Source organism: Suricata suricatta, chromosome 10 (genome assembly GCF_006229205.1).
Source record: "Suricata suricatta isolate VVHF042 chromosome 10, meerkat_22Aug2017_6uvM2_HiC, whole genome shotgun sequence".
Taxonomy (NCBI): domain Eukaryota; kingdom Metazoa; phylum Chordata; class Mammalia; order Carnivora; family Herpestidae; genus Suricata; species Suricata suricatta.
Window position 1 is genome coordinate 51,327,917 of NC_043709.1, and position 25,311 is coordinate 51,353,227.

At 44.1% G+C, this 25,311-nt stretch overlaps 1 protein-coding gene across 1 annotated transcript in view; it reads left to right on the forward strand.

Annotated features, from left to right (window-relative positions):
- The window catches only part of PPM1H (protein phosphatase, Mg2+/Mn2+ dependent 1H), a gene marked incomplete at its 5' end in the record, with an annotated part of 260,313 nt that overhangs the window by 88,383 nt on the left and 146,619 nt on the right, over positions 1–25,311 (forward strand). The window contains one exon of the mRNA XM_029955458.1: positions 18,009–18,174. Within this exon, the coding sequence (XP_029811318.1) occupies positions 18,009–18,174 (166 nt within the window). The remainder of the gene's footprint in view (positions 1–18,008; positions 18,175–25,311) is intronic.

Below are 25,311 nucleotides of genomic sequence, written 5' to 3' on the forward strand. Positions count from 1 at the left end.
CCCCCCCCCCCCCCCCCCCCCCCCCCCCCCCCCCCCCCCCCCCCCCCCCCCCCCCCCCCCCCCCCCCCCCCCCCCCCCCCCCCCCCCCCCCCCCGCCAGTGCCTGCCTAGCTGCTGCCCAGCACATTTCCACCAAGACGCTGCGACTGGCTCTGGGAAGGCCGGGAAGGCCCGGTGGTGAGGGCCAGATCAGACCTGCATCCTTACACAGGCACTCATGCTTATTATATGGGAAGGGCAGGTATTTTTTAAGCATACATTTTTTCCATAAGATGCATAAGACCAAGATATGCAAACCTCAGGTATAGCCCTAAGAAAGCGACCTTTAACCATGAGACTAAAAGCATTGTTTAGTAAAGGTCAGTTTTTTTATGAGTAAGGGTCATTAGGCTGTTTATAGCTCTAAGAGAACGTTCCCAGAAAAACAGGATCTCCAGGAGACACAATAACTACCCTCACAGCTACAAGGACAGATGATGTATGCTTTGCATAAGTTGCAGGGCTGACTTTTGCAACATTTACCCTCACCCAGGAGGTATTAAGTTTACTAGTTAATTATAAGGTTTTTTAGGGCAGAATGGAAGATAGGGGTAGACGTAGTGATAACTTTATACACTAGTCTTCTTGAATTACTGGGTTGTCGCTGACCAGGTGCAATCACCGCCCCAAAGCCAGAACGACAGGACAGCTTGCTCTTGATTTGAATCGGCCAGGCACTCCAAGGTCTGGTGCTCAAGCAGAAATGATAGTTACAAAAAGGTAGATATTGGTCGCTGCCTGGAGGCAAGAGACCTTGCAAACTTGCTATACCCTCACCAGGAATTTTCACTCAACCAGTAAGTTCAGGATGGCTCCCAACAGAGATTCTCTATTTCTAATCTATTCTTACATGATCTATTTCATTTCTCTTTTGTCTCTCTTCTTGCTCTCTTCCCTACCTTTTTTCTCTTTCATTTTCCATGGAAGGCCCCTTCCTAGCCCAACTCCCAACTAGTGGCTAGCCCTAGCTCAATCAGATGTGGCCAAGGATCAACTGTGTGAATGGATTGGCATTGGGTAGGAGGAAAAGAAATATCCAGAAGAAAGAGGATGTGTCTCTGCCTAGTCTTTGTGAAACACTTTACATTTGTTTGTATTCCTAATTCACACAGTGGACCAATTGAATAGTTAAAGAAACTGAGTTTTGGAAAGGTCAATTAATTTACCCAAGTCACACAGCTAGTAAATGGCAGAGTTAGGAAACCAGTCCAAATTTCTGGTAATTTCCATCGCCATAACAATTGTAGTACTAAGTGCTTACTTTGCAGTGTTTGAGAACTACAACAAAGAAGCGCATGTCAAGCAGCCTTAGCCTGATGTGGTGGTGAAACTGAGTGTTGAAGGACAAGGGGGCATTTGTCAAACGAGGAGATAAGGTTAGATCATTGTAGGCAGCGGGACAGGCATGTGCCAAGGAATTGTGGTATATAGCAACACTGCTCTTCTGTAAACTGATGGCTGTTTCTATGGCTGGAAATAAGGAGGTGTGAGGAGAGCAGATGGGATGAAGACATGGATAAGGGCCAAATCATGAAGATCCTCGTGTGGCAAGCTAAAGAGATTACATTTACCCTACGATCTTTTGAGTCCATTTGAGAGAATTGGAATACAGGAGCGATCGTCCAGTATTCATGGTTGAGAAAGGTTGGTCTCGCCGTGCTGTATAGGATCTATCGGTGCAGGGGACAGCCAGTTAGGAGGTTATTGGGATGGTGCCTGGCTGATGTGATGTGGGTCTGAACAAGGCATGGGACTGTGCCTAACCCCAGTCCTGGTTGTGAGTTCCTCTAGGTTAAGGAACTAGATATTGGGCAAGAGTAAGAAGCCAGGAGGACAGGGATAGTCCTTGGAATTTTTGGTCCACGAAGGCAGAAACAACAGGAGGAGGATTGCATTTGAGACAGAGGTAGGCAGAAAAAAGAGAATGAGTACAGGTTCTGGCAGCTTGAATGTGTGCAATATGCAAATGCAGATTTCCTGCAGGCATTCAGAAATGCAGTCAGACACCCCAGAGATCTGTGCTGTAGACACGAATATGGCAGTGCTTAGTGTTTAGTTCTCAAATGAAGCCTTGGGAATAGAGAAGCTCTCCCAGGGAAAGTTGGGTAGGAAGAAAAGCAAGCCAAATGGTGGCCCCAGGGAATGGCAACATTTGAGGCTCATTTGCACACTCCCACATTAAAGGGCTAGTGGGGGATAGGAAGCTTGAGTTAATCACATTTCTGCTTGCCATATGGCTAGAGACTTTGCCATATGTCAAAATATGGTTTCCCAGGTACCATAGGATTGTCTTAGACAAGTACCACTGCAAAGCTCTGTTCCCTAATAATTCTAGCTCTGAAAGCAGGGTAGGTTTTACATTAACTGGAGTTGGGTGTGGTGACTGATAGAGACTCAGCAGTCGGAAAAGAAGCCTTAGAACCTTCCCATTCAGTGCAGAGATCCTCGGAGTGCCCCTCTGAGGCGATGAATCTGCTTTTGGATATCTCTGGGAAGGGTATCTCTGCTCTCTGACATAGTCATTGCGTTGCCAGGCAGCTTTAAACTGATGGTTTCAGAATTGCCTTTCTACTACCTCTGTGTCCCCCTTGGGTCCCTGGAGTTTCCTTCCTGCATGGCAGTCTTAGTGTTGAGAGAGCACTGGCCTCCCAAGGCCACCTGGGTCAGGCTGCAGTGTTACTGAGTGAGCACTGGTATTAAGTGAGCATTTGGTTATAACTGCAGAGACCGGGAGAGGAGTTAAGATTCCACCTCGCGATGCACTAGGTTCAGTTTTATCAGCCCCTCTTTTGCAGATGTTTGGGTACTTGTGTACTCAAGTTCCATTAGCATTTATAATTAAATAATTTTTGCCTTTGGAACATACAGTTATTTTCCTTGAAGCCAATTGATGGGAAACCCCAATAAAAACATTTTAAGAATTAAGAAACAAATAGGCAGGCCACCTGAGTGGCTCAGTCAGTTACGCCTTCCGACTCTTTTTTGGCTTAGGTCAGGATCTCATGGTTTGTGAGATCAAGCCCCTCGTCAGGCTCTGTGCTGATGGTTCAGAGCCTGCTTGGGATTCTCTGTCTCTCCTTCCCTCTGTCCCTCCCCTGCTCATGTGCACACTCGCTCTCTCACTCTCTCTCAAAATAAATAAATAAACTTGGGGGGGGGGGAAGAAACAAATAGGCAGGCCTAGAATTTGCTTGTTATTCTAGTGTTTCTCATGGGATGTTATGGAGAAAAACAGGTTCATTTGTTCATTCATTCATTCAACTAATGTTTATTGAATGTCTACGCCCTGCCATGTGACTTGAGATAGAGGAAAACCACTAAAACCAACACACAACATTATGGAACATCTCTCTCTTTGACTTACTGAAATTTATTGGTAGCCCCCTTGTCCTTTCATTTAAGGATGATTCTGGGCATCCAATTAAAAATAGTTTACATCCTTCCTAGTGCATTTGTCTCCTTTAAGGCCATAGCAAAGTTTCACATTATTTTCTAGAAAGCTTTCTGAGAGTGTAAAGATAACTTTGCCTAAAATGGAACCCCTCTATTGGCCCTTCTGGGGCCACAAGGTTTAAACATTCTTTCCTTTGTAAACCAGGGAGAGTTGAATTGTTAATAGAATTGCCTTGGGTCTAGGCACAAAGATAATAATGTTTGATCAGACAGCAACCAGCTGTAGTCAAGGGGCTACTTTTTGTATTCAGGCTTTATTTTTTTTTATTTGATTTATTTATTTTGAGAGAGAGAGAAAAGAGAGTGAGAGAGATGGAGAGAGAATCCCAAGCAGGCTCCGCACTGTCAGCACAGAGCCGATGTGGGGGCTCAACCTCATGAACCTTGAGATTATGACTGGAGCTGAAACCAGGGGTCGAGTTTAACCAACCGAGCCACCCAGGTGCCCTTATTATTCAGGCATTAATCTGGAAACAAAACAGACCTTCTCTACAAATTAGTTCACACAGGGATGAAGATTTTCCAAAGCAGATTATTTTCAATTAAAATGAAGTGTTTGGTGTGTTGTTTTTTTAAACAATGGCTTAAGTAATGAGTGGGAAATTAATTGTTGGTGTTATTGTACATTTGCAGCGATGCTGTGTTTGCCTCGGAAAAAGTATGTTGGCACGCTGACGCCATGTGACATGTCACAATTCCTTCTTGCAATACCTGTGTTCTATTTATAGGCCGTTGTGCAACTAATTACAAGAGCTTCGTTTATGTGAAGACAATACATCATTTAAAACCTCAGTTGCTGGGGAAAAAAATGCCAGAACAGCTTGTCTAGGATATTTAACTGAGTTGTTTTTTGTAGCATATTGATTGAGCCAATAAAATGAGGCTAATGACACCACCTTTCTTGTGTTCAGGACTACAAGCATTAGCCGCTTTGTTAGATGCAAAGCTGTTTTCCGACAGTCGGGCACCTTTCCCAAGAGGAAAGTACTTTTCATTGTCCCCATCTTGCTGATGAGAAGCTGAGGCCTGGGGAGATACAGTGACGGTCATGCAGGTAGTTGCGGGTTGATCCAGCATTCAAACCTGGGGAATCTGGTTCCACAGTCTCTCTGCTCTTAACTGCCTCCCAGATTTCTCGCAGAGAGACACCTGTCAGGCTGCCTGCCTCTCCTGTCACTTCCTGCCCTGTAGTGTGTGAAGGCCACCCAGCATGTGCATTTGAAACCAGGTGGATGCGTGGCCTTCGTCTCTCATAGAAGAGCACATTTTTTTTAATGCTTTATTTATTTTTGATAAAGAAGACAGAGCATGAGAGGGGGAGGGTCAGAGAGGGGGAGACACAGCATCTGAAACAGGCTCCAGGCTCTGAGCTAGCTGTCAGCACAGAGCCTGACGTGGGGCTCGAACCCACGAACGTCAGATCTGACCTGAGCCGAAGTCGGAGGCTTAACCGACTGAGCCACCCAGGCACCCCAGAAGAGCACATTTTTAAAGACCTTTTCTAAAACCAGGACTCAGACCTCTCAAGTTAGAGTTTCATTGCTCTTACCACCTTCTATATAAAATTACTGCTCTTATGTTGCCTTAAGGTTAAAAAGGAACAAAGGGGAGCTCTAGATGGTCTGGAACTTTCTTTATCCCAGCCCAAGGGAAGATTCAAGATTGTATCGGTTTTTGAGGAAACTGATGATTAAAAAGTTACGTATTTTATTTGACGTCTGTTGAGAGTAGCATATTTTTATCTTCCGGTTTCATTTTTATCAGTTGCAGCCTGTTTGAAATTCACATTTTTAAATTGCACACTTGAGATTGACTTTCATTTTGTTTAAAAAAAAATGACTGTTTCTGACATTGCTGATAGCACGGATATATCTTGTAAATAAATAGAACCTTATCTTTAGACAGAGTTGCTTGAAGCCCCCCCCCCCCCCGCCTTAATTGCCAACAGAAGCTGATGCAAGTAATATTGTTCTAAACTGGCTTCACTAGTGCAAAACCTCCAGACTTGAAGTCCTGTTTGGGCAGGCTTTGTTTTCACTTCACTTGGCCTCAATACAGCAGCCCTGTGTCCTCGAATGGCGATTGCCCAGGCATCTGACAGGGCACAGACTTCCTTATTTAAATGCGGAAGTTGGACTTTGGTGATATTAATGGTTTTGCCAAGAGGGCCTGGACACTAATGGAAAGGAAGTACCCAATAACAGCTTTCTGGTTTTTATCTTTGTTGAAAGTTCATTTCTTAAACAGCCAGTCTGAAGAAGAAAACATTATTATGTATGTGGGGAGATCTACGTGACACCGTAGCTTCTTTTGATCTTGAGTTTTGTTAATCTTCAGTTCTTTAATTATATTGGTGAGAAAGATAGAAGCTAATGATGGCTCCCAAATGCCAGCAGCAAAGTATATCCAGAGTTAATGTGACTAATGACACCAAGATGCACAGTAAATTCTTTAAAAAAATTTTTTTAACATTTATTTATTTATTTTAATTTAATTTATTTATTTGGGGGGATTGTGCTGTTTTTTTTATTGTGTTTTCAATGGAGAAATACATCATCTGTTTACAAAATAGCTCTTGAAAAATACAAGGAGTACAGATACTATGAAACAAAGCAAACTCCAGTCATGGACACTACATACATCATGCGAAAGCAAACAGTCTGATCTCCAGGTTATGAAACTAGAATTAAAAAGTCACTACACAGAAAAGGTCCAAGTTTCCAGCTTGGCAAAACTTGGGTGCAGTTACGTTTATTTATTTTTGAGAGATGGAGATGGAGCATGAGTGGGGAAGGGGCAGAGAGAGGGGGAGATTCAGAATCTGAAGCAGGCTCCAGGCTCTGAGCTGTCAGCACCGAGTCTGATGTGGGGCTCGAACTCATCGACCATGAGAATATGACCTGAGCCGCAGTCAGATGCTTAACCGACTGAGCCACCCAGGCTCCCCAGTAAATTCTATTCAAATTGATTTCTCTCTTCTATACTCACTTCTTTATTACATGTAATAATACAAAATGATCAGTATATGTTTTTGATCTACAACAACAATTTTAGAGCATTCAATCTAATAGTTAAGTTTGGGAGTCAGCACACATTTATATATAAAATACACACACACACACTCTGTAGGCAGTCTGCAGAAACTGTGAACTGCCATTGGACCTGGAAGGCCACGATATATATAAATGAATGAACATAAGTGTATTCCAATAAAACTTTATTTACACTGAAATTTGAATTTCCTCTACTTTTCATGTCTCAAAATATTAGTTTGATTTTTTTCTGCCCTCACATACATAAAAAGGTAAAAACCATTCGTAGCCTAGGAGCCAGGTTTGGCCCATGAGACATAGTCTGTTGACCCCTGCTTCACTCCAAATGGGCTGCCACTGCCTTTGGCATTTCTGGTTCCAAGAATGCTCTGTTCACTGACCTAAAGCCAATTTCATTATCTCCTCCTTCAGCACTCCCCATCCCCAAGGCTTGTTTCACTTCACTTCATCATCAGTTTACCTCATCTGCTCATTCTGGGTGGAAACCTGAGAGTCCTCCTCTTTGCTCCCTTTCCAGTAAGCCTTCCTGAGAATTCTCCATCGTTTCCCCTTCTCTGAAACTCTCACCTTTTTTCCTTCCACCCAGAGCCAGTGCTTGATTCATGACCCCTTTGTCTCCTGGACTGTTAGAGGAGACCCTGGCTGATCACTTTGCCTTTGTCATTTATCCTCTATAAACTGTCCTCCATTAAGTCACTATTGCTGTTTTCCTAAATAGATCATAAGAATCCTTTGTTTAAACAATCTTAGATTCTTCCCATGGGTCATAAACTCTATAGGATAAAGTATGATAGAATTTCATGGTCTAGTCCTTTTTTAAAAAATACTTTCTTGTTTATATTAGAGAGAGAGAGAGACAGACAGACAGACAGATGGTGTACAAGAAGGGGAGGGGCAGAGAGAGACTGAGACAGAATCTGAAGCAGGCTCCATCCAGGCTCTGAGCTGTCAGCACAGAGCCAGACAAGGGGCTTGAACTCATTAGCCATGAGATCATAACCTGAGCGGAAGTAGGTTGTTTAACTGACTGCTTAACCACTCAGGTGCCCCTTTCATAGTCCAATCCTGATGTAGCTCCCTCATCAAGCCTATTCTTAGGTCACACTCAGCCTCTCTTTATAAAGTTTACATCACTCTCTTTCCCAGGCTGTTCCTTTGCCTGGAGAGCCTTTCCTTGTCTGTTCTCTGATTTCTTCCTTTATTCCATGAGGCCGAGCTCAGATGCCCCCTCATCTGTGATACTTTCCCCACTCTTTTGTTGCAAACTTGTCTCCTCTTCTGTATGCTCAGGTCTCTTGTGACACACACCTTGAGTGTGGCATCAGTCTGAGCAAATTGTAGTTATTTGGAAGGAGGTCTCCCAACTACAGATGACTGGGGACTCCTTGAAAGTGGAAACCACATCCTCGTCTTCTTGGTTTATCCCTATGTGGTTCCACAGTAAATATTTTTAAAGTAATTGTTTCAATCAGTATACTGTGTATCTAATAATTTTCTCGGGTTACTTATGAAATCTCAGAAATTGGGATGCAGGGTTGTAGAATCAAAGGCCCATGGGGCCAGGCTGGTTAAATAAATGTCACAGTAGATGGAGTGAGGTCTCGGTGAGCTCGGGAACATACAACTTGTCTCTGTTGTCAGGAGACACTGGGACAGGTATGTAACCTGATGTACTGTTTTTCAAGAGCAAGAGGAAAATAAGATTTTAATGTAAATATCCCAATTTCCCAATATTGGCAACTAATTCGCCTTTTATAGAATACCTTGTGGGATGGGGCACCTGGGTGGCTCAGTTGGTTAAGCATCCAGCCTCAGCTCCGGTCATCATCTCACGGTTGTTAGATCGAGCCCCACATTGGACTCTGCACTGATAGTACAAGCTTACTTTGGACTCTTTCTCCCTCTCTCTCTGCCCCTTCCCACTTGAATCTTATATCTCTCTCTCTCTCTCTCCCTCTCTCCCTCCCTCACTCCCTTCCCCCCCCTTCTCTCTCTCTAAAATATAAACATTAAAGAAGAATTTTGTGGGCAAAAACCTAAAAAGAGTAACCCCTCTGGGGGCTGAATGTGGCTCTTGAGACCCCGTTTAGCAATGCTTGATTGGTCTCATCCCTTCAATACCTGCCCACAGACAGAGCCTGGGAACCAGAGGTACAAGGAAGCCTGATGGAGAAGCTGTGCGTGTAGTGTGCTCTTTTCCCACCTGTGTTTAAAAGGTGACCTTCACGCTGGTTCCTCTGTGTGCTCGTACTTAGCCACCTTCCAAAGGTGAGAGCCAAACACCCCAGAGCATCCTACTTCCTGTCGTCCTTTCCTTCCTGGCAACACCTGACTGTTGACTGAAGGGGCTGCGGTGACCTCCTGTTCTCCCTCCTACCCGGAGGTGTCTGGAACTCTCTGGGAGAAGCTGTTATTTTTGATGGGTGTTTTGGCTCTTTTTGCAGATGGCTGTTATCAAAGGCTTAGCTTCCTGGTCAGAGCCATAGTTTCCCACTATACCAACAACGAGAGATTATTAACTACCTTGTGCTAAGAATTAAGTTGCCCTTACATTCCAACCTGCCTGCCTATCTGGGAGGTCCATAACCACTGAAGACCCGAAACATTGCCTAGGAGGTTACCTAGAAGAGAAACTTTTAATAATCAATAGTTGTATTTGGGCTTCCATAAATGATTCATTTCCCATTCTTCCCCCTACAGCCTTTTGCTGTCTGCTTCTCAATTATATATGAATCAGCAATATCTCACTTCACCTGATGTCCTTTATAAATTACTTCTGCATTCTTAGCCAGTGTACTTACTGCCTGCTTAGCAGTATTAACACTTGTGTAAACTTTTTACCCTCAACTGTTCAGGCCTTTATTTCCTTTAAAAGCAAAGCATTAGGGGGGTGCCTGGGTGGCTCAGTCAGTTGAGTGTCTGATTTTTCACTTAGATCATAATCTCATGGTTCATGAGTTTGAGCCCTGCATCAGGCTCTCTGCTATCAGCACGGAGCTCACTTCAGATTTCAAATAAAGATTTACCTTCCCTGCTTGGGTGATCTTTCTCTCTCTCTCTCTCAAAAATAAAAATGAACATTAAAACAAAACAAAACAAAAAAACCCAGAAAGCAATAGAGGCACCTAGGTAGCTGGGTCGACTCTTAATTTTGGCTCAGATCATGATCTGAGGGTTGTGGGATTGAGCCCTGCATCAGGCTCTGCACTGAGCGTGGAGATCTCTCTCTCCCTCTCTCCCACCCTCCCTCTGCCCTGAACCTCTGCTTATGTGTGCTCTCTCTAAACAGAACAAAACAAACCACGAAGCAATATAATAATAACCAAAAAACCAAGTCAAATTTGGTTTTCAGTCTTTTTCTGTGGGTGTGCCACCTGAGCTCCTGAACGCAGGGGCCTGGGGGCCCAGAAATGGCATCCGTGGGCGGGTCTGGATGGGAACCTAGAAGCGGGGCAGGCATGACCATGCGAGCACTGCCCTGTGCACAGAACACTGTCACGTGCAGCTTCGATGTTGCAATAACATTGAGAAGAGGGCTCAGAGGAGCAGACGGCCCTGCTCAAGGTCTCTGTTATGGAAAGGGCCATGCGATGCCACCGGAAACTCTGGATGTCCGGAGGTGGCCGTGTGTCCTTGAGGAAGGCTGAGGGACACAAAAAGGAAGGGGAGGGAGGAGGAGAGTCTCCTCAAACTAGCATGACTGGGTAAAGCCCCCTGGGCCCAACAGGAGCAGCAACTGGCTTTGTATTTGATCTAATATTAATAAGTAATATCTACTGCATGCTCGCTGTGTGCCAGACACTGCTAAGTACTCCCCATGCTGGGCATTTACTTCTCGTGCTCTTCTGTGACGAGAGGACTCTCCCCGTTTTAGAGAGTGACAGTCACTGGCCTAGAACACAGCGAGGGGGAGGGAGTAGCAGAGGCCAGGTGTTGCCATGTCTCTCTAACTACTGTCCCTCTTGCACTTTCTCACGTGCGTCCAGTCAGGGCGGAGGTGGGTAATGAATCAGTTGACACGTCAGGTGCTAGCATGGGATGTGATGCGTGGAATCCTTCAGAGAAAATGTCAGCTGTGACTCTCCTCTGCTGATTGTCTTCGTCCATCCTTTTGAAAATGGTTTCTTTGCTCTTTCTCTGAGCCTGTGTCCTTTGTGACAGGGCTCACTAGTTAAGTATACTCAAGAGTACTTATTTTCTGGATTTAATAATAGGAGTCTGTTCTTTATGTCCTATTATCAGATAAGTATCCTTGTGGTCAAGATTTTGAGCAGATGATAAGGCAGATAACTTGATAATGAAATGGCTGCGATTGAAACCAGGAGTTTGCTGCTGAAATGCCATTGTTTTTAAAAATTTGTGACTAGAGCATTTCTATTTTTTTTTAACAAAATTTCAAATGGTTATTTTTGAGAGCATGCAAGCAGGGGAGGGGCAAAGAGAAGGGGACAGAAGATCTAAAGTAGGCTTTGTGCTGACAGGCTGACATAGCAGCAAGCCCCATGTGGGGCTCAAACTCACAAACGGAGAGATTATCACCTGAGCTCAAATCGGACACTCAACCGACTGCACCACCCAGGTGCCCCATGGTTAGAGTACTTCAGAAGTAGAAAGAAGGAAAACAGGTTTCTTCTTTGTTTTTTAATTTTTAAAAAGTTTATTTTTGAGAGCAAGAGAGGAGAAAGAGAGCGTGCGCATGCATGAGTGGGAGAGGGGCAGAGAGAGAGGGAGACACAGAATTCAGAGTCTGGAGCCTCTGCGCTGTCAGCACAGAGCCAAATGCAGGGCTTGAACCCACGAACCACGAGATCATGACCTGAACCAAAGTTGGATGCTAAATCGACTAAGCCACCCTGTCACCCTGGAAAATAGATTTCTTAAGTGTGTGACGGTAGCACAGAAAATCATTTTCTCTTTTTAAACAGGTTCTATTTCTGTGGTCTCATGGTCTTATTCATGTCTGGGACTCAGGTCATGGCTTCAAGCTGTATCTGGTACACATGTAGGATTTTTGACCTCCAAGTCCTTAAAATTCCATGTTTAACTGTTTTTACAAGGGGAAGAAATCTCGGTGTTTGGGTTCAATCAAAGGTGGACAAAGTCATAAAATGAATAACTTAGCAACTCTCAGAATTTAATTCATAATGGACTGCTCAGGAGCTAAGGTTTATAGAAGTTAAGTAGGTTGGCTTAACACGTTGCTACCCACTGACTGTGCATTACCTTTAAAAAGAAGGGGCGCCTGGGTGGCTCAGTCGGTTAAATGTCTGACTTTGACTCAGGTCATGATCTCACAGTTCGTGGGTTTGAGCCCTGCGTTGGGCTCTGTGCTAACAGCTCAAAGCCTGGAGCCTGTCTCCAAATTCTGTGTCTCCCTCTCTCTCTGACCCTCCCCTGCTCACACTGTCTCTCTCTCTCTCTCTCTCTCTCTCTCTCTCTCTCTCTCTCAAAACTAAATAAAACATTTTAAAAATTAAATAAATAAAAAATTAATAAAAGAACAGTGGTGGCCAACTCACAGAGCTGACAAGAGGCTCAAATGGGTTAATTACTACATGTAAAATGCTAACATCAGCCCCTGGCACATAGTTCATTCTCAACACATACAAGATACTATTATTACTCTGTGTTTCAGAAGTAGCAGAGTTGATTTCTGTTTCATTCACTCATTCTGCAAACTTTTCTTGAGAACCTGCTCTCTGTGCCGTGTTCCTGGGGAGAGCGCCCATGTTCTTAATTGCTGTGGTTTATTGCCTCCAGTCCAATTCCAAGGAAGATGTTTTCCCTTCTCATAGGAAATTGGAAAATAACATCACTAAAGATAGGACAGTTCATGGTCCACCAGCATTTTGAGGTCTTCAAGATAAGCATTGTGTTTAGATAAAGAATGCGCATCCTCCAGTCCTTCCTTTTGGGCTCAGGGTAGTGCTGACTTCCTGCTGGAGCGTGTAAGACAAGAAGTGAGTGTAGCTACTGATCTGGCTGCTTCGATTATATAAAATTATTGAATCTGTTAACAGCTTGGGGCTCCTCAGCTCGGGAAACAGTTTTTCCTAATTTACTTTTAGAGGAATTTAAGGTTTCACTTAACATTTAGTAAATGATATTTAAGTTGATAGAGGCCAAGCATTTTAAAGCCAAGGTAAATTAAGAAAAATCAAGTCTTTCTACTAAAGCTGTGTGGAATAAGGAGTTTGAAATAATATAAAATATGGGACAAGTATTGTGCTTTTAAAAAAAAATTTTTTTTTAATCTTTATTTTTGTGAGAGGGAGAAACAGCATACAAGCGTACAAGCGGGCGAGGGGCAGAGAGACAGGGAGACAAAGAATCCAAAGCAGGCTCCAGGCCCCGAGCTGTCAGCACAGATGCCCTACGTGGGGGCTTGAACCCATGAACTGCAGATCATGACATGAGCCAAAGTTGGATGCCCAAGGGACTGAGCCACCCAGGCTCCCCAAGAGTTGTGTTTTTTGAAAAAGGCAGCGGCTTTAAATTAATTTGACTTTAACATCCAAATAACAATCCAGATACCCGACCAAACAGGCTTCCTGTTGGTCAGATGATAGGCCAGATAGGGCTGAGGTTGCTGTCTTCCCGCCAGGTTGACATTTCTGACTTTTTGGTATCTCATTAGTGTCTTCCAGAAGCTGTATTCAACATGAAATGGCAAAGTAAGGCTACTGGTGACTGTTCTGTCACAGTTCTCTGGCTTTGATGAGTCATTGCAGTGCAGCCCTCTGAACCAAGTGCCGATAAGAATAGACACACAATAGGAAAATAAAATAGCCGAGAGCTGAAGCAGAAATTGCCGGGAGCTCAGAAGTGTGTGCAGCTCTGCTGTGTTCAGCTGCGTGACCTTGCGCATGTCAGAGTCTTCCAGGGCCCAGGCTTCTCATGCATAAAATAAGGTTTCTAGGGTTCCTTGCTGAAGTTAGGTCAAAGACTTTGGAGTTTAATATCCACCAAGAGAGGGAGGAGAGAAGGCCCTTTCAAGATGACCGTGAGTGGGGATTTATGTAATGATAGTGGCTTCGTTGACTGTTGGAAAACAGCAGTGGCAGATGAGTCAGCCTGGCATGTAGCTATTGGAGACCAGGGATGCTTTTTTTGTTACAAAAAGACTTGACTACAGCATAAGTTGAGGTGCCAACGGTCAAGGTGATGCCAAGTTCTGGAAATAGCAGCTCGGATTTTGTACAGAGGACAGGATGGAGGGGATGTTTGTCACGAGTTGATTTTCCCAGCCAGGCCTGCCCTCCACTTTCCCCAGGGAAGATGCTCATGGGAGAGACACGGGGGTGTAACATCCCCATCCAGCAAATAGTCCCACACGTGCTTGGGAAGTCCCTACTGGTGACTGAGCAGAGGCAGGTGTGGTATTTCCAACCTCCTTCCTCTGCCTGCTGTGGTTCTCCAAGGGTAGATGTGAGAGGGAGACTCGAGACAAAGCATGCTTTTTTTTTTTAGGTTTATTTATTTATTTTGAGAGGAGGGAGAGAGAGAATCCCAAGCAGGCTCTGCACTGTCAGCGTGGAGCCTGATGTGGGACTTAAACTCACAAACTGAGATCATGACCTGAGCCAAAACCAAGAGTCAGACGCTCAACCGACCAAGCCACCCAGGCACCTCCAGACAAAGCGTGTTTTGTATTAGGCATGCGAGCTGCAAACCTCTGGACTAAATGTGGACTCCCCTCAAGATGGGCAGATCTGAACCATCCATCCCTCATCCGCCCTCTGAGTCCTTTCTCCAATAGTTAGAGAAGAGGAACCGTATTGGCCTGGCACTGAGCTCACCCAGTATGCTGACTCCATGTCTCCCACCACAGGCTGGTGCAAGTCCCCAGGGGTACTAGGAAGAGGCTGGGTTGCAAGGGAATGGAGTCATGCTAGACCTCATTCTGCCTTCCAGGAGCACCACCTCCTGCCTGTGAAACCTGGAGTAAGTTACTTAGCTCACCATGGTGTGGCAATGTTAACAGTCTTCGTGCAGGTAGCCACTTTGTAACTTAAACCATATGAAATTACATTTTAACTTAAACCGTGTGACAGTATCTCCATGAAGGAAAGAGAGTGAATGAAGCTAGGCGGAAAACTAGGCCTTGATCTTTCTCCCACCCCATTCCTCCATCAGCAAGAGTCACAGATTTGATGTCACAGATCCCCACATCCTTACAGGTCCCCTGGACAGCGAATTTCAAACTCCGTAAGCAGCAGTATACTTTTTAAAAAAGTTTTTTTGATGTTTGTTTATTTTTGAGAGAGAGAGAGAGAGACACACAGAGTGTTAGCGGGGGAGAGGTAGAGAGAGAGAGAGGGAGACACAGAATCCGAAGCAGGCTCCAGACTCTGAGCTGTCAGCACAGAGCCCGACGTGAGGCTCAAACTCACGGAGTGCAAGATCATGACCTGAGCCCAAGTTGGACACTCAACTGACTGAGCCACCGAGGCGCCCCAGCAGCAATCTACTTTTTAAAACCCCTCAAAGAAGTGTAATATGTAAAATGAGTAAAAGTAGGCTTTTGTTTATAAAAACATGCTTAAGTTGAAATTTATAATAAACCCAATAAGAATTCTGGAACAATTTTGATTAATACAGGAAGTTGAAGTGGGGGAAACAATACATGGCTGGTATGGCCTTTTTCCTGTAACATAGATAAGTAATTGCAAGTAATGTGTCTTTACAAACAATTATTCTCCTTCCAATCAAGAGATACCAGTCAATTAGAAAAGAAAAGCCTTATTTAAAAAATTTTTTTAATTAAAAAAATTTTTTTATGTTTTATTTACTGTTGAAACAGAAACAGAGCATGAATGGGGGAGGGTCAGAGAGAGAGGGAGACAGGGAATCTGAAGCAGACCTCAGGCTCTGATCTGTCAGCACAGAGCCTAATGCAGGGCTTAAACCCACAAACCATAAGATCGTGACCTGAGCTGAAGTTGGACGCTTAGTGAACTGAGCTACCCAGGTGCCCCAAGAAAAGCCTTATTATGCCAAATATATAGACCAGGAAAATTTCTGTGTTCACATGGAACAGATGTGAATGAACTTCTGAATTATTGCATTTTTTTCAAAATGCTATATTTTTTATTAAAACAATTTTTAACATTTATTCTTGAGAGACTGAGAGAGACAGAGCATAAGTGGGGGAGGGGCAGAGAAAGAGACGCACAGAATCCGGAACAGGTTCCAGGCTCTGAGCTGTCAGCACAGAGCCTGACACGAGGCTCGAACTCATGAACCATGAGATCATCACCTGAGCTGAAGTTGGACGCTAAACTGAATCACCCAGGTGCCCCAAAGAATGAATTTAAAGTAAATGTTAAAATACCTGAAACGTGTCTCAGAGTTTGGCAGAAGGGTGCTCGATGCACACTCCCTCAGATCTTGAGGCGCTCAGGCCCCACTTTTGTGCCCTGTTTCCTGTTCGGTTGTGGTATGTGTGCATTATTGGAGATCCATGCAGTTTTCAGTACTGAGGGCCATTTGGTAAAAAAATGGTTAAATTTGATTAAGGCCTGCAGCCTGGTTGACAATGTTTCATCAGTGTCAGTTGCTTGTTTTGATATTACACTGTGTGTATGTGAATAATACTTTGGGGAAGGATGCATGAAACTCTCCACACTGTTTTTACAGTTGACTCTGAGTCTGTGACTCAGGATTTAAAAGGAAAAGAAAAAGTATTGGGAAAGGATCATCTTCCACTTCAGACGAAGCTGACAGCGCAGGTCCTCCTCACACTGACAGAGCCATCTCCAGCCGTCTCACCTTAAATAAAAAGGCATCTTTTCTTTCCTTGTCTCTGAGTTCTATGTCCTCCGGCACACCCGCCCTGTCACCCACTGTGACACGGTGGAAATTTTGAAAAGAAAACACAGCCAATGGCAAATTAAACAGAGCTCTCTTTTGGGAAATCTATTTTAGCTGCTAATTAATTACTTAACAAGAAAATGATGCTGAAATGCAAGAGTTCGGTTTGCAGTCACCTCATATGGAAAAGGTATATGAATGATGTGACATGTTCTTTTTTAAAATATAATTAATTATATTAAATTAATTATATATAATTATTTTTATATATAAAATATATTTATCATATAAATATATATTTACATATAATATATACATATTTTTATATATATATTTCCCTGGTTCATTGCTTACGTACAACACTCAGTGCTCACCCCCACAAGTGCCCTTCTTAATGCCCATCACCCATTTTCCCCTCTCCCCTGCCCCCCTCATCCACCCTCAGTTTGTTCTCTGTGTGTAAGAGTCTCTCATGGTTTGCCTCCCTTCCTGTCTGTCTGTAATGATTTTGTCCCCCTTCCCTTCCCCCGTGTACTTCTGTTAAGTTTCTCAAGGTCCACATATGTGGATCCACAGATGTGAAAATACGATCTCTGTCCTTCTCAGATTTCACTCAGCATAATACCTTCCAGTTCCATCCATGTTGCTGCAAATGGCAAGAGATAATTCTTTCTCATTGCCAAGTAGCCTTCCATTATACATATAAATGTGGCATGTTCTTCTAGTGCATTCCTCTGCTTAAAACATTTAGTAATTAGGCCAAAGCATTGTCAACATGCCTATAATATCATATGGTCACATGTCCAAATCAGAATGCCTGAGGGCCTAGTGCAATGGCACCTTGTGACAAGTATTATTCTACAGGAGAAAGAATGAAGGACCAAAGATAATTTTAAAAGAATAAACCTTTGAGGGGAGCCTCGGTGGCTCAGTCAGCTAAGCATCCGGTTTGGCTCAGGTCATGATCTCATGGTTTGTGAATTCGAGCCGAACATTGGGCTCTGTGTGGCTGCTCAGAGCGTGGAGCCTGCTTCCAATTCTATGTGTCCCTCTCTCTCTGCCCCTCCCCTGCTCATGATCTGTCTTTTGAAAATAAATAAATTTTTTTAAGTTAAAAAAAAAAAGAATAACCCTTTGATCCATTCAGTTCTGTGTGTGTAAAGTAAAAGTGGGCATGGCGGTGGAGAAATGTGGTTCTCTGTTCCTTTGGATTTTACGGTGTGCTATAAATTCCTGCACTGCCTTGTTCTCTGTAAGATTGATGGTGGGTTTTGCCCTTTACCACTTGGAGAAAGGCAACAGAACTCTCCGAGCCTGCCTATCTGTCTTCATTGTAATTGCCAGCAGAGTGTCTGTCTCCTGTGTTTTGACTAAAATGGATTGGTGGAGTTGCTTACATCCCTCAGACACCTGGGAAGGTGAGCTGGGCTCAAAACAACGCTTTAGTAAACGTTTCAGTGTGTGCTAATGTAATTGCATTCGTAGAAAAATTAGTTTCCTCAGACACAGAACATATAGGGTCCTGTGCACTAGGTAGGACTTTAGGTTTGTGTCCATTGTGAAGACCCCCCCCTCCCCCAGCTGAAACTTGAGACTAAACTCTGAGCTTTCCAGAAATCACTGTCTGACCACACTCTGGCTTCTTCTCCAGGGTTATCAATGCCGGGAAGAGCACACACAATGAAGACCAAGCCAGCTGTGAGGTGCTCACTGTGAAGAAGAAAGCAGGGGCCATTACCTCAACCCCGAACAGAAACTCCACCAAGAGACGGTCCTCCCTTCCCAATGGGGAGGGGCTGCAACTGAAGGAGAACGCGGTAAGACCCTCCTTCACCCCCAGTTATCAGGTGAGGGGAACCTGAGCATTTGGCCCTGCTGTGAGGCGCTTGAGCTGAATCCTGGTCTGTAACGGCAGAGAGAAAGGCAGTGTCCCCCAGCGTCCCCAGAGCTAGTGGGCTAGCAGGTCTGTATTCCAGGTATCACATAGTCAAAGCTGAAGGTGACACATGTGTGAAGAGCTGGTGTTCATTAGGTTTCTTACGCTGAGAGTAAATAAAACACGCACATCATATATAGGCTGTGTTGCAGGAAACAGTGTATATGATGTTTGGTGATGGTAAAGGAGCCATTCCAAGGTTTCTGGGAGGGAGATGAGATGGAGGGATGGAAGGAACCCTAGGCATTGGCGTACAGCCCTGCCATGGCTTTGCCCCCTTCCTACCCTTGCCTCTCTGTTAGCATTGTCCAGTGGGAGCCTCTGCCTGGCACTCTTCCAAATTAGTACTTGGCTTTAATTGGCCCAAAGCCCTTGCATCCCATGGGCAGCCCTGCAGACTGAATGCCCTGTTGACAAACCACAAAGTGTTTCTCCTTTCTTTAGTTTCTAGAGAATAAAGCAGATATCCTCAGAACATTCTTTCCTTTCTTTTTTTTTTTATTTTTATTTTTTTTCCTTTCTCTTTTTTTTTAAGTAGGCTCCATGCAGGGCTTGAACTCACGACCCTGAGATCAAGACCTGCACTGAGACCAAGAGTCGGATGCCTACACAACTGAGCCACCCAGGCACCCCCTCAGAAAGTTCTGAAGAAACCCTCAGAAAAGTGTAGGGAGTAACCTGGACCCTGTCCACTAGTAGGTTATTTAGTTTACAGAAAAGAAACATTGAAATGAGATGATCCAAATGTGACTTTTTCTTCTAATAGTCTTGAGGATATTTTTGTATATATATTTTTATAGGATTGTAAAGGATCTAGGAATCTTTCCTCAGAGTCACAAACAGCGTCCTGTTGCATTTACACTTACAGACTAAGACTACAGATTTATTTTGTCCATACTAGTTCAACTTAGTTAGAAACACAGTGACCTGCAGAGACTCATGGGTTGCACTTGTGTTCAAGGTTGGAGCAAGCACTTACTGGGCTTTTCCCAAAGAGCCAGAGCCCAGGACTCATGTGGGCAGTAAAGACGAATAGTGGGTAAGGGCATGGGCTCTGGAACGGTGTGGTTCCGAGCGGTCCATCCCAGTCTATCACTCATTAAACCGTTTACTTTTAGGATATCTATGCTCTGAGGCTTAGTTTTCTATAAAAAGGAGTAGTAATACTAAGTACCACCAAGTATGGTCGGAAGAGACATATTAGAAGTATGAAATCCAATTGTCCATGGAAATGTTGAACCAGAGTCTTAATTAATAAATCTTTGATAAATGCAAACAATTACCCTACAGTCAGTCCCACTTTCGTGATTCTCTGTGGATAACGTCCACTGAATTTGTACCTTTACCCATTTGTACATGGAGATCACACAATTGTCCTTCATACCTATGTGATAGGATTGTTTGGAGGATTGAGGTAGTATGGAAAAGTGCTCAGAGAATGTGAAATATTAATGAGAGTTAGGTATGGTTGCCAGTGATTTAATGTTGCTCTTTGTCCCCTGATAGTCTCCCCTGCCACTGAGTTGTGAAGTGATTCTGTAAAATTAGCGTGGGGGAGGTGCCTGGGTGGCTCAGGCGGTGAAGGGTCTGACTTCAGCTCAGGTCACGATCTCACAGTTCGTGAGTTCAAGCCTTGCTTCGGGCCCTCTGCTGACAGCTCAGAGCCTGGACCCTGCTTTGGATTCTATGTCTGTCTGTCTCCCTCTCTCTCTCTCTATCCCTCCCCCACTTGCACTCTGTCTCTCTCTTTCAAAAATGAATAAACATTAAAAAAAAAATTTTTAATGAGTCAGCATTGACATTTGGTTCAAGACCAGTTGATGATGTCATTTTTCCTTGATGCTAAGTTCCCCTAGAAATGGAGCCAGGAGTACCTTTTTAACTTCTTTTCCTTGAGAACATGAAGCCGGTGCATAAGCACTTGAGGATGCAGCCATGAACCAGCCCCCGAGAGAGCCCTGAATCTCTGGGGTCCGTGTTCCAGGAGGCAGCGCGGAGGTGCCAAGCAGACTGGACACATCCCATCCCTCTATTTCTTGCTTTAGGTGCAGCAGCTTTACTTCTAGTTGCCATGTGAATTAGGCTTTAATATTTATTAGAGTTTCAGGCAAGAGATGTGCTGCCTTTTTTTTTAATTGTGGGAAAATATACATAACATAAAATTTACCATTTTACCATTTTTTTTAGCTGTCCAGTTTAGTGGTACTAAATACATTCTTAGTATTACTACCATCCATCTCCAGAGCTTTTTTCTGAAATTGAAGCTCTGTACCCATTAAGGCCTAACCCCCCTTTCACTCCACGGCCCCCCCCCCCCCGTAACTACCATTCTACTTTTTGTCTCTATACATTTGACTGCTCTAGGTATCTTATATAAGTGGAATCATAAAATATTTGTCATTTTTTGTGTCTGCTTTATTTCTCTTATGTCTTCAAGGTTCATCCATGTTGTAGCAGAATTATATTCTCTTTTTTTTAAGTTTATTTATTTTGAGAGAGAAAGAGAGAGAGCGAGCCTGTAAGTGGGGTAAGGGCAGAGACAGAATCCCAAGCAGGCTACATACTGTCAGATGGAGCCTAATTCGGGACTTGAACTCAGGAGTCATGAGATGATGACCTTAGCTGAAATCGAGAATGGAACTCTAAACCAGCTGAGCCACCCAGGTGCCCTCTTATTCAGTCTTAATAAAGAATAAAATTCTGAGGGGCACCTGGGTGGCTCATCCGGCTAACTGTTCCACTCTTGATTTTGGCTCAGGTCATGATCTCATAGTTTGGGAGATTAAGCTCATGTCTGGCTCTGTGCTGATGGTGTGGAGCCTGCTTCAGATTCCCCCTGCCTCTCTCTCTCTCTGTCTCAAAATAAACTTAATTTAAAAAAAAAAGACTGAATAATATTCCATTGTTTGTATAACAATAACACCATTTTGTTTATTAATTTGGCCATCAGTGGACTCTTGCTTCTGTGTTTTGACTATTATGAATAGTATTGCTATAAACATGGGTCTACCGATCGCTGTCAGTCGTGCTTTCAGTGCTTCCACCTGTCTGCACAGAGCAGAATGGCCGGATGACAGGGTAATTCTGTTTAATTTTTTGAGGAGCCGCCATACTATTTCCCACAACACTGCACCGTTTTACATTCCCACCAGCAAAGCACAAGGGTTCCAACTGGAACCCACATCCCTCCACATCCTCACCAACGTTTGTTGATTTCTGGTGTGTGTTTTTGAGCAGCCATCCTAATGGGTGTGAAGTGGTACCTCATTGTGGTTTTGTATTGCCCCGATGATTATTGATGTTGAACATCTTTGTATGTGCTTATTGGCCAGATAGATCTTCTTAAAAGAAACGTCAAGGATTCTTTACTCAATATTTACTTATTCTATATGTGAGTCCTTTGCTCATTTTTAAATTAGGCTGTCGGTTATGTTGTTGCTGATGGCACTGCTTTTAAAATCTTGAAAACCATGGCTTGCTGGGCCACATAAACTACTGAGCACTTGCTACTTACCGAGAACTAGATGCCGAGTACTTATCAGGGAATAAAATTGACTAAAATCCTTGCCAGCAGGGAACTTACATCCATTGAGGGAGACAAACAATTACAATGTATCCCATGGCAGATAATAAATGCTATGGGGAAAGGCAAAGCAGAGATTCAGGAATACAGGAAGTGTGAGGTGCAAGGGTGGTTAAATAGGTGCCACTGATGAGGTGACATTTGGGCACAGACTGGCAAATGCAGTTATTTGGAGGAAGAGCTTCCTGACATTCTAGACAACTGCAAGGCCCAGAGGCAAGGAACCTGCCTAGTGTTCTTAAGAATCACCAAGGAGGCGCATGTGGCTAGAGGAGGGAGAACAAAATGTCTGGATTGCAGGAGATGTTGTCAGAAAGGCCATGAGAGTGGGGTGAGGGGATCCGGTAGGATCAGGACTTCAGTTTCTATTCTGAATGAACAGTTCACTAACAGGGCACACCAGGCACGCAGGAGACAAGGCCCTTACTCCCTGTGAGTCTGTTCCTTTACCCACCAAACATGTATTGAGCACTGAGTCTGCCTTAAGGATTAGGAGGTGAAGTCAGTGCAGTTCCAGTCCCCCTAGAGCTGACTTGAGGAGGGAGAAAGAGTCAGTAACCAGCAGCAACACGGTGGAGTGCACTTTAGAAGAAAGGTTTTTAAAATCCGAGTTGTAGGGAAGCCGGATTCAAACGAGTCACCAGTGGTTTGGGGAACAACAGAGGAGAACGAGTGGGTCAGATGAAGGAATGCTTCCTGGAGAAAGTGACATTTGAGCTGTCATTTAAAAAAGTAAATAGGAATTAACCAAGCAAACAAGATAAAGGGGAGATTTCGACAGAGGGAACATGCATATGCAAAGACAGGTTGGTCTGAGAGCACATGACACATGTCTTCCGGTGTCTTGAGGCCCCTGTGGTCACTTGGAGGAGGATAAGACAACAAGCAGGTTCATGCACAAGAGCTCTTTAATGTCCTAATAGCTGGAGTTATAACCAAATGACATTAGACAAGGGTATAATGGAATCAGGACCATGAGGGCAGTGGGAAGGCTGACTTGGGAAGGTTCAGGGAGCGAATCTGGAGGCCGGACACCTAGGAGACTGGCTTATGCAGAAACGTGAGAGAGAAACGCTGAAAGCGTGAAATACAGCTGTGATGAGAGCAGGGGCAGGCTGCAAAGAGGTGAGGGGAAGACGCGCAGTAGAAGTGGCCCGATGACCTACTGCATGTGGCAGGGAGGAGGCGAAACACCAGGTTTCGGCCACTGGGTGCTGGTCATGGAAGGTGGGCCACTGGCTCAGGCACAGGCTGGAAGGTGAGGGGATGGGCAGATAGGGAGTTCTGAGTCCAGGTGGAAGTGTTTTGCAGGAAGGTAGAAATAAGGGTTTGGAGCTCAGCACATCCTGGGGAGGCTTAGATTTTTAGGAATTTCCAGCTGAAAGAACTTTCAAGAAGAGGGGAGCCCCAGAGAGGGGAAGTAGCTCTGCCATGGATGCACAGTGGTGAGATAGGGCCAAGAAAGATAAGGATGAAAAAATGGGCAAATACCATTAGAAGCAAGAAATTGGACAACAGGACAGATGATGGCATCGTTATTTCACGTGCAGGCAGAGTTGACAGGCAGTGAAGGCTGACAAGAGGAAGACACACAGGCTTTCTGTAGCACATGACGCATGGGATTCATTTCTCCTTCCTTTCTTGACCTCTCACCTCCAGTCAGCTTCGTAAAGTCAAAATAACCATTTTCAGAAGACTGCTTTCATGTCTTATATCACCTTCATCTTACTTGGAGATTGAAGAAAATCTAAAATGTCCTGAAGTTTATATATGATGACATTTCTTACACTGAGTGCCAACTGGGTAGCTGGGTAGCAAGCAATACAATTTTTTCTTCCTACAGATACTACTGATTGGTATGACATTGATTGATTGAGAGAGTGTGCAAGCAAGCCAAGGAGAGGCAGAGGGAGAGAGAGAATCTTAAAGTAGGCTCCACCTCATGACCATGAGTTCATAACCTGAGCCGAAATCAAGACTTGGATGCTTAACCAGCTGAGCCACCCACGCACTCCTAATTGGTATAAAAATTTTAAAGCAACTTTAATCTATCCCTCATGCCAATGCATAGAAAATTATTTTATCCTGTTTGTACAAGTGGCCTTTTAGCCAAAGAAGTCAAATGAATCCTCCTGTTTTAAAACAAACTTTAAAAACAATTGGTGGATAAAATAATATACACTATGTTTTGCCTCTCCTGGCTTCCACGAGACATTTACTGAAGGAGTGTTGTTCCTGCATTGCCTGCTGAGTTCTTGACGACAGCACCTTACAGAAAACCACAAATTAATTTCAGATTCCATCTACATAGAAAGGAATATGTCGGGAGCCAAAGAAGCAATGTTCGAAAGAAGCTGCAAAACTTAAAAGAGATACAGATAAAAGAATTTCAAAGTGTTCTGCACTGCAGTATTTTAGCCTGAAGAAAGTGAAGGGATATGGTTGAATTATTGTGTTCTTCTATGTAAAACAGTAATCCATTGTTTTTTTTTTTTTAATTTAGAATCTAGTGATACAGTGAAGAAAACATTTCTTTAAGGAATCAGGAGGAGAAATTTTGAGGTCTCTGATGAAGTGGGTATGAAGTAGAGAAGGATATTTTCTATGATGAGTTCAGGGTGGAATTTTCCTGTGCCTGGATCACACTGAGTTTACATGTGAGGAGCCATAATCCCGTGCACAGGCAGGAAGTAGGTAACTGTCAGTGTGCAAGCCCCCTAGCATATCTGTGCCTCTGATTGTCTGGGGACATGAGGTGGGTGGCAAGGACAGAAGAGAACCTAAGTGCTAGCATTTCCAAAAGACGCTTTCAAAAGATGGTCTCTCAGGAAAGACGCCATAAGCTTGCTGTTGAGGGCAACACCTTATTCGGCAGCCTCCTACCTGCCTCCCACTGAAGGCATTGTAATTCAGCAGATCCGGATTTTTAGGAACTAATCACCATTACTCGGCTTTCTTTGCTTTGAGAGGTTTTAGGCGGTCTTTATTTACCACGCTGTGTCCTCTGCAAGGGAAAGCGTAACCTTTCCAAACGCCTTCACTTTTCAGTTCCCAAGTACCTGGGCATTCTAGGAATGAGGTAAAAAAGAAAATACTAAGGGAATTCTCTGGAGAGGGAGAAAAAGTTCCTGAGGTCATCTTAGAGCCTTAGTATCAAGAGGCTCGTGTTCTTCCCTGAGTTCTGACCGTGGTCCAGAGGGCATTGTGGCAGCACCCAGGACGCTCCCCCTCTACCTCTGACTGCTTGTTTGGAACAGATTGTTTCTGGCTAAAGTCTAGACTGTGGATACATGCATTCCAAGTCTGTTTCCTTAGGAGCACCCCCTTCTGGTGTTTAATTTAGTCAAAACACATCAGCGTATGTAGTTTCAGTATCTGTTAGTTCAGTGTCCAGTTACAAGAACAGGAGATGGCTGCGTCCACGCGGTGGCCAAG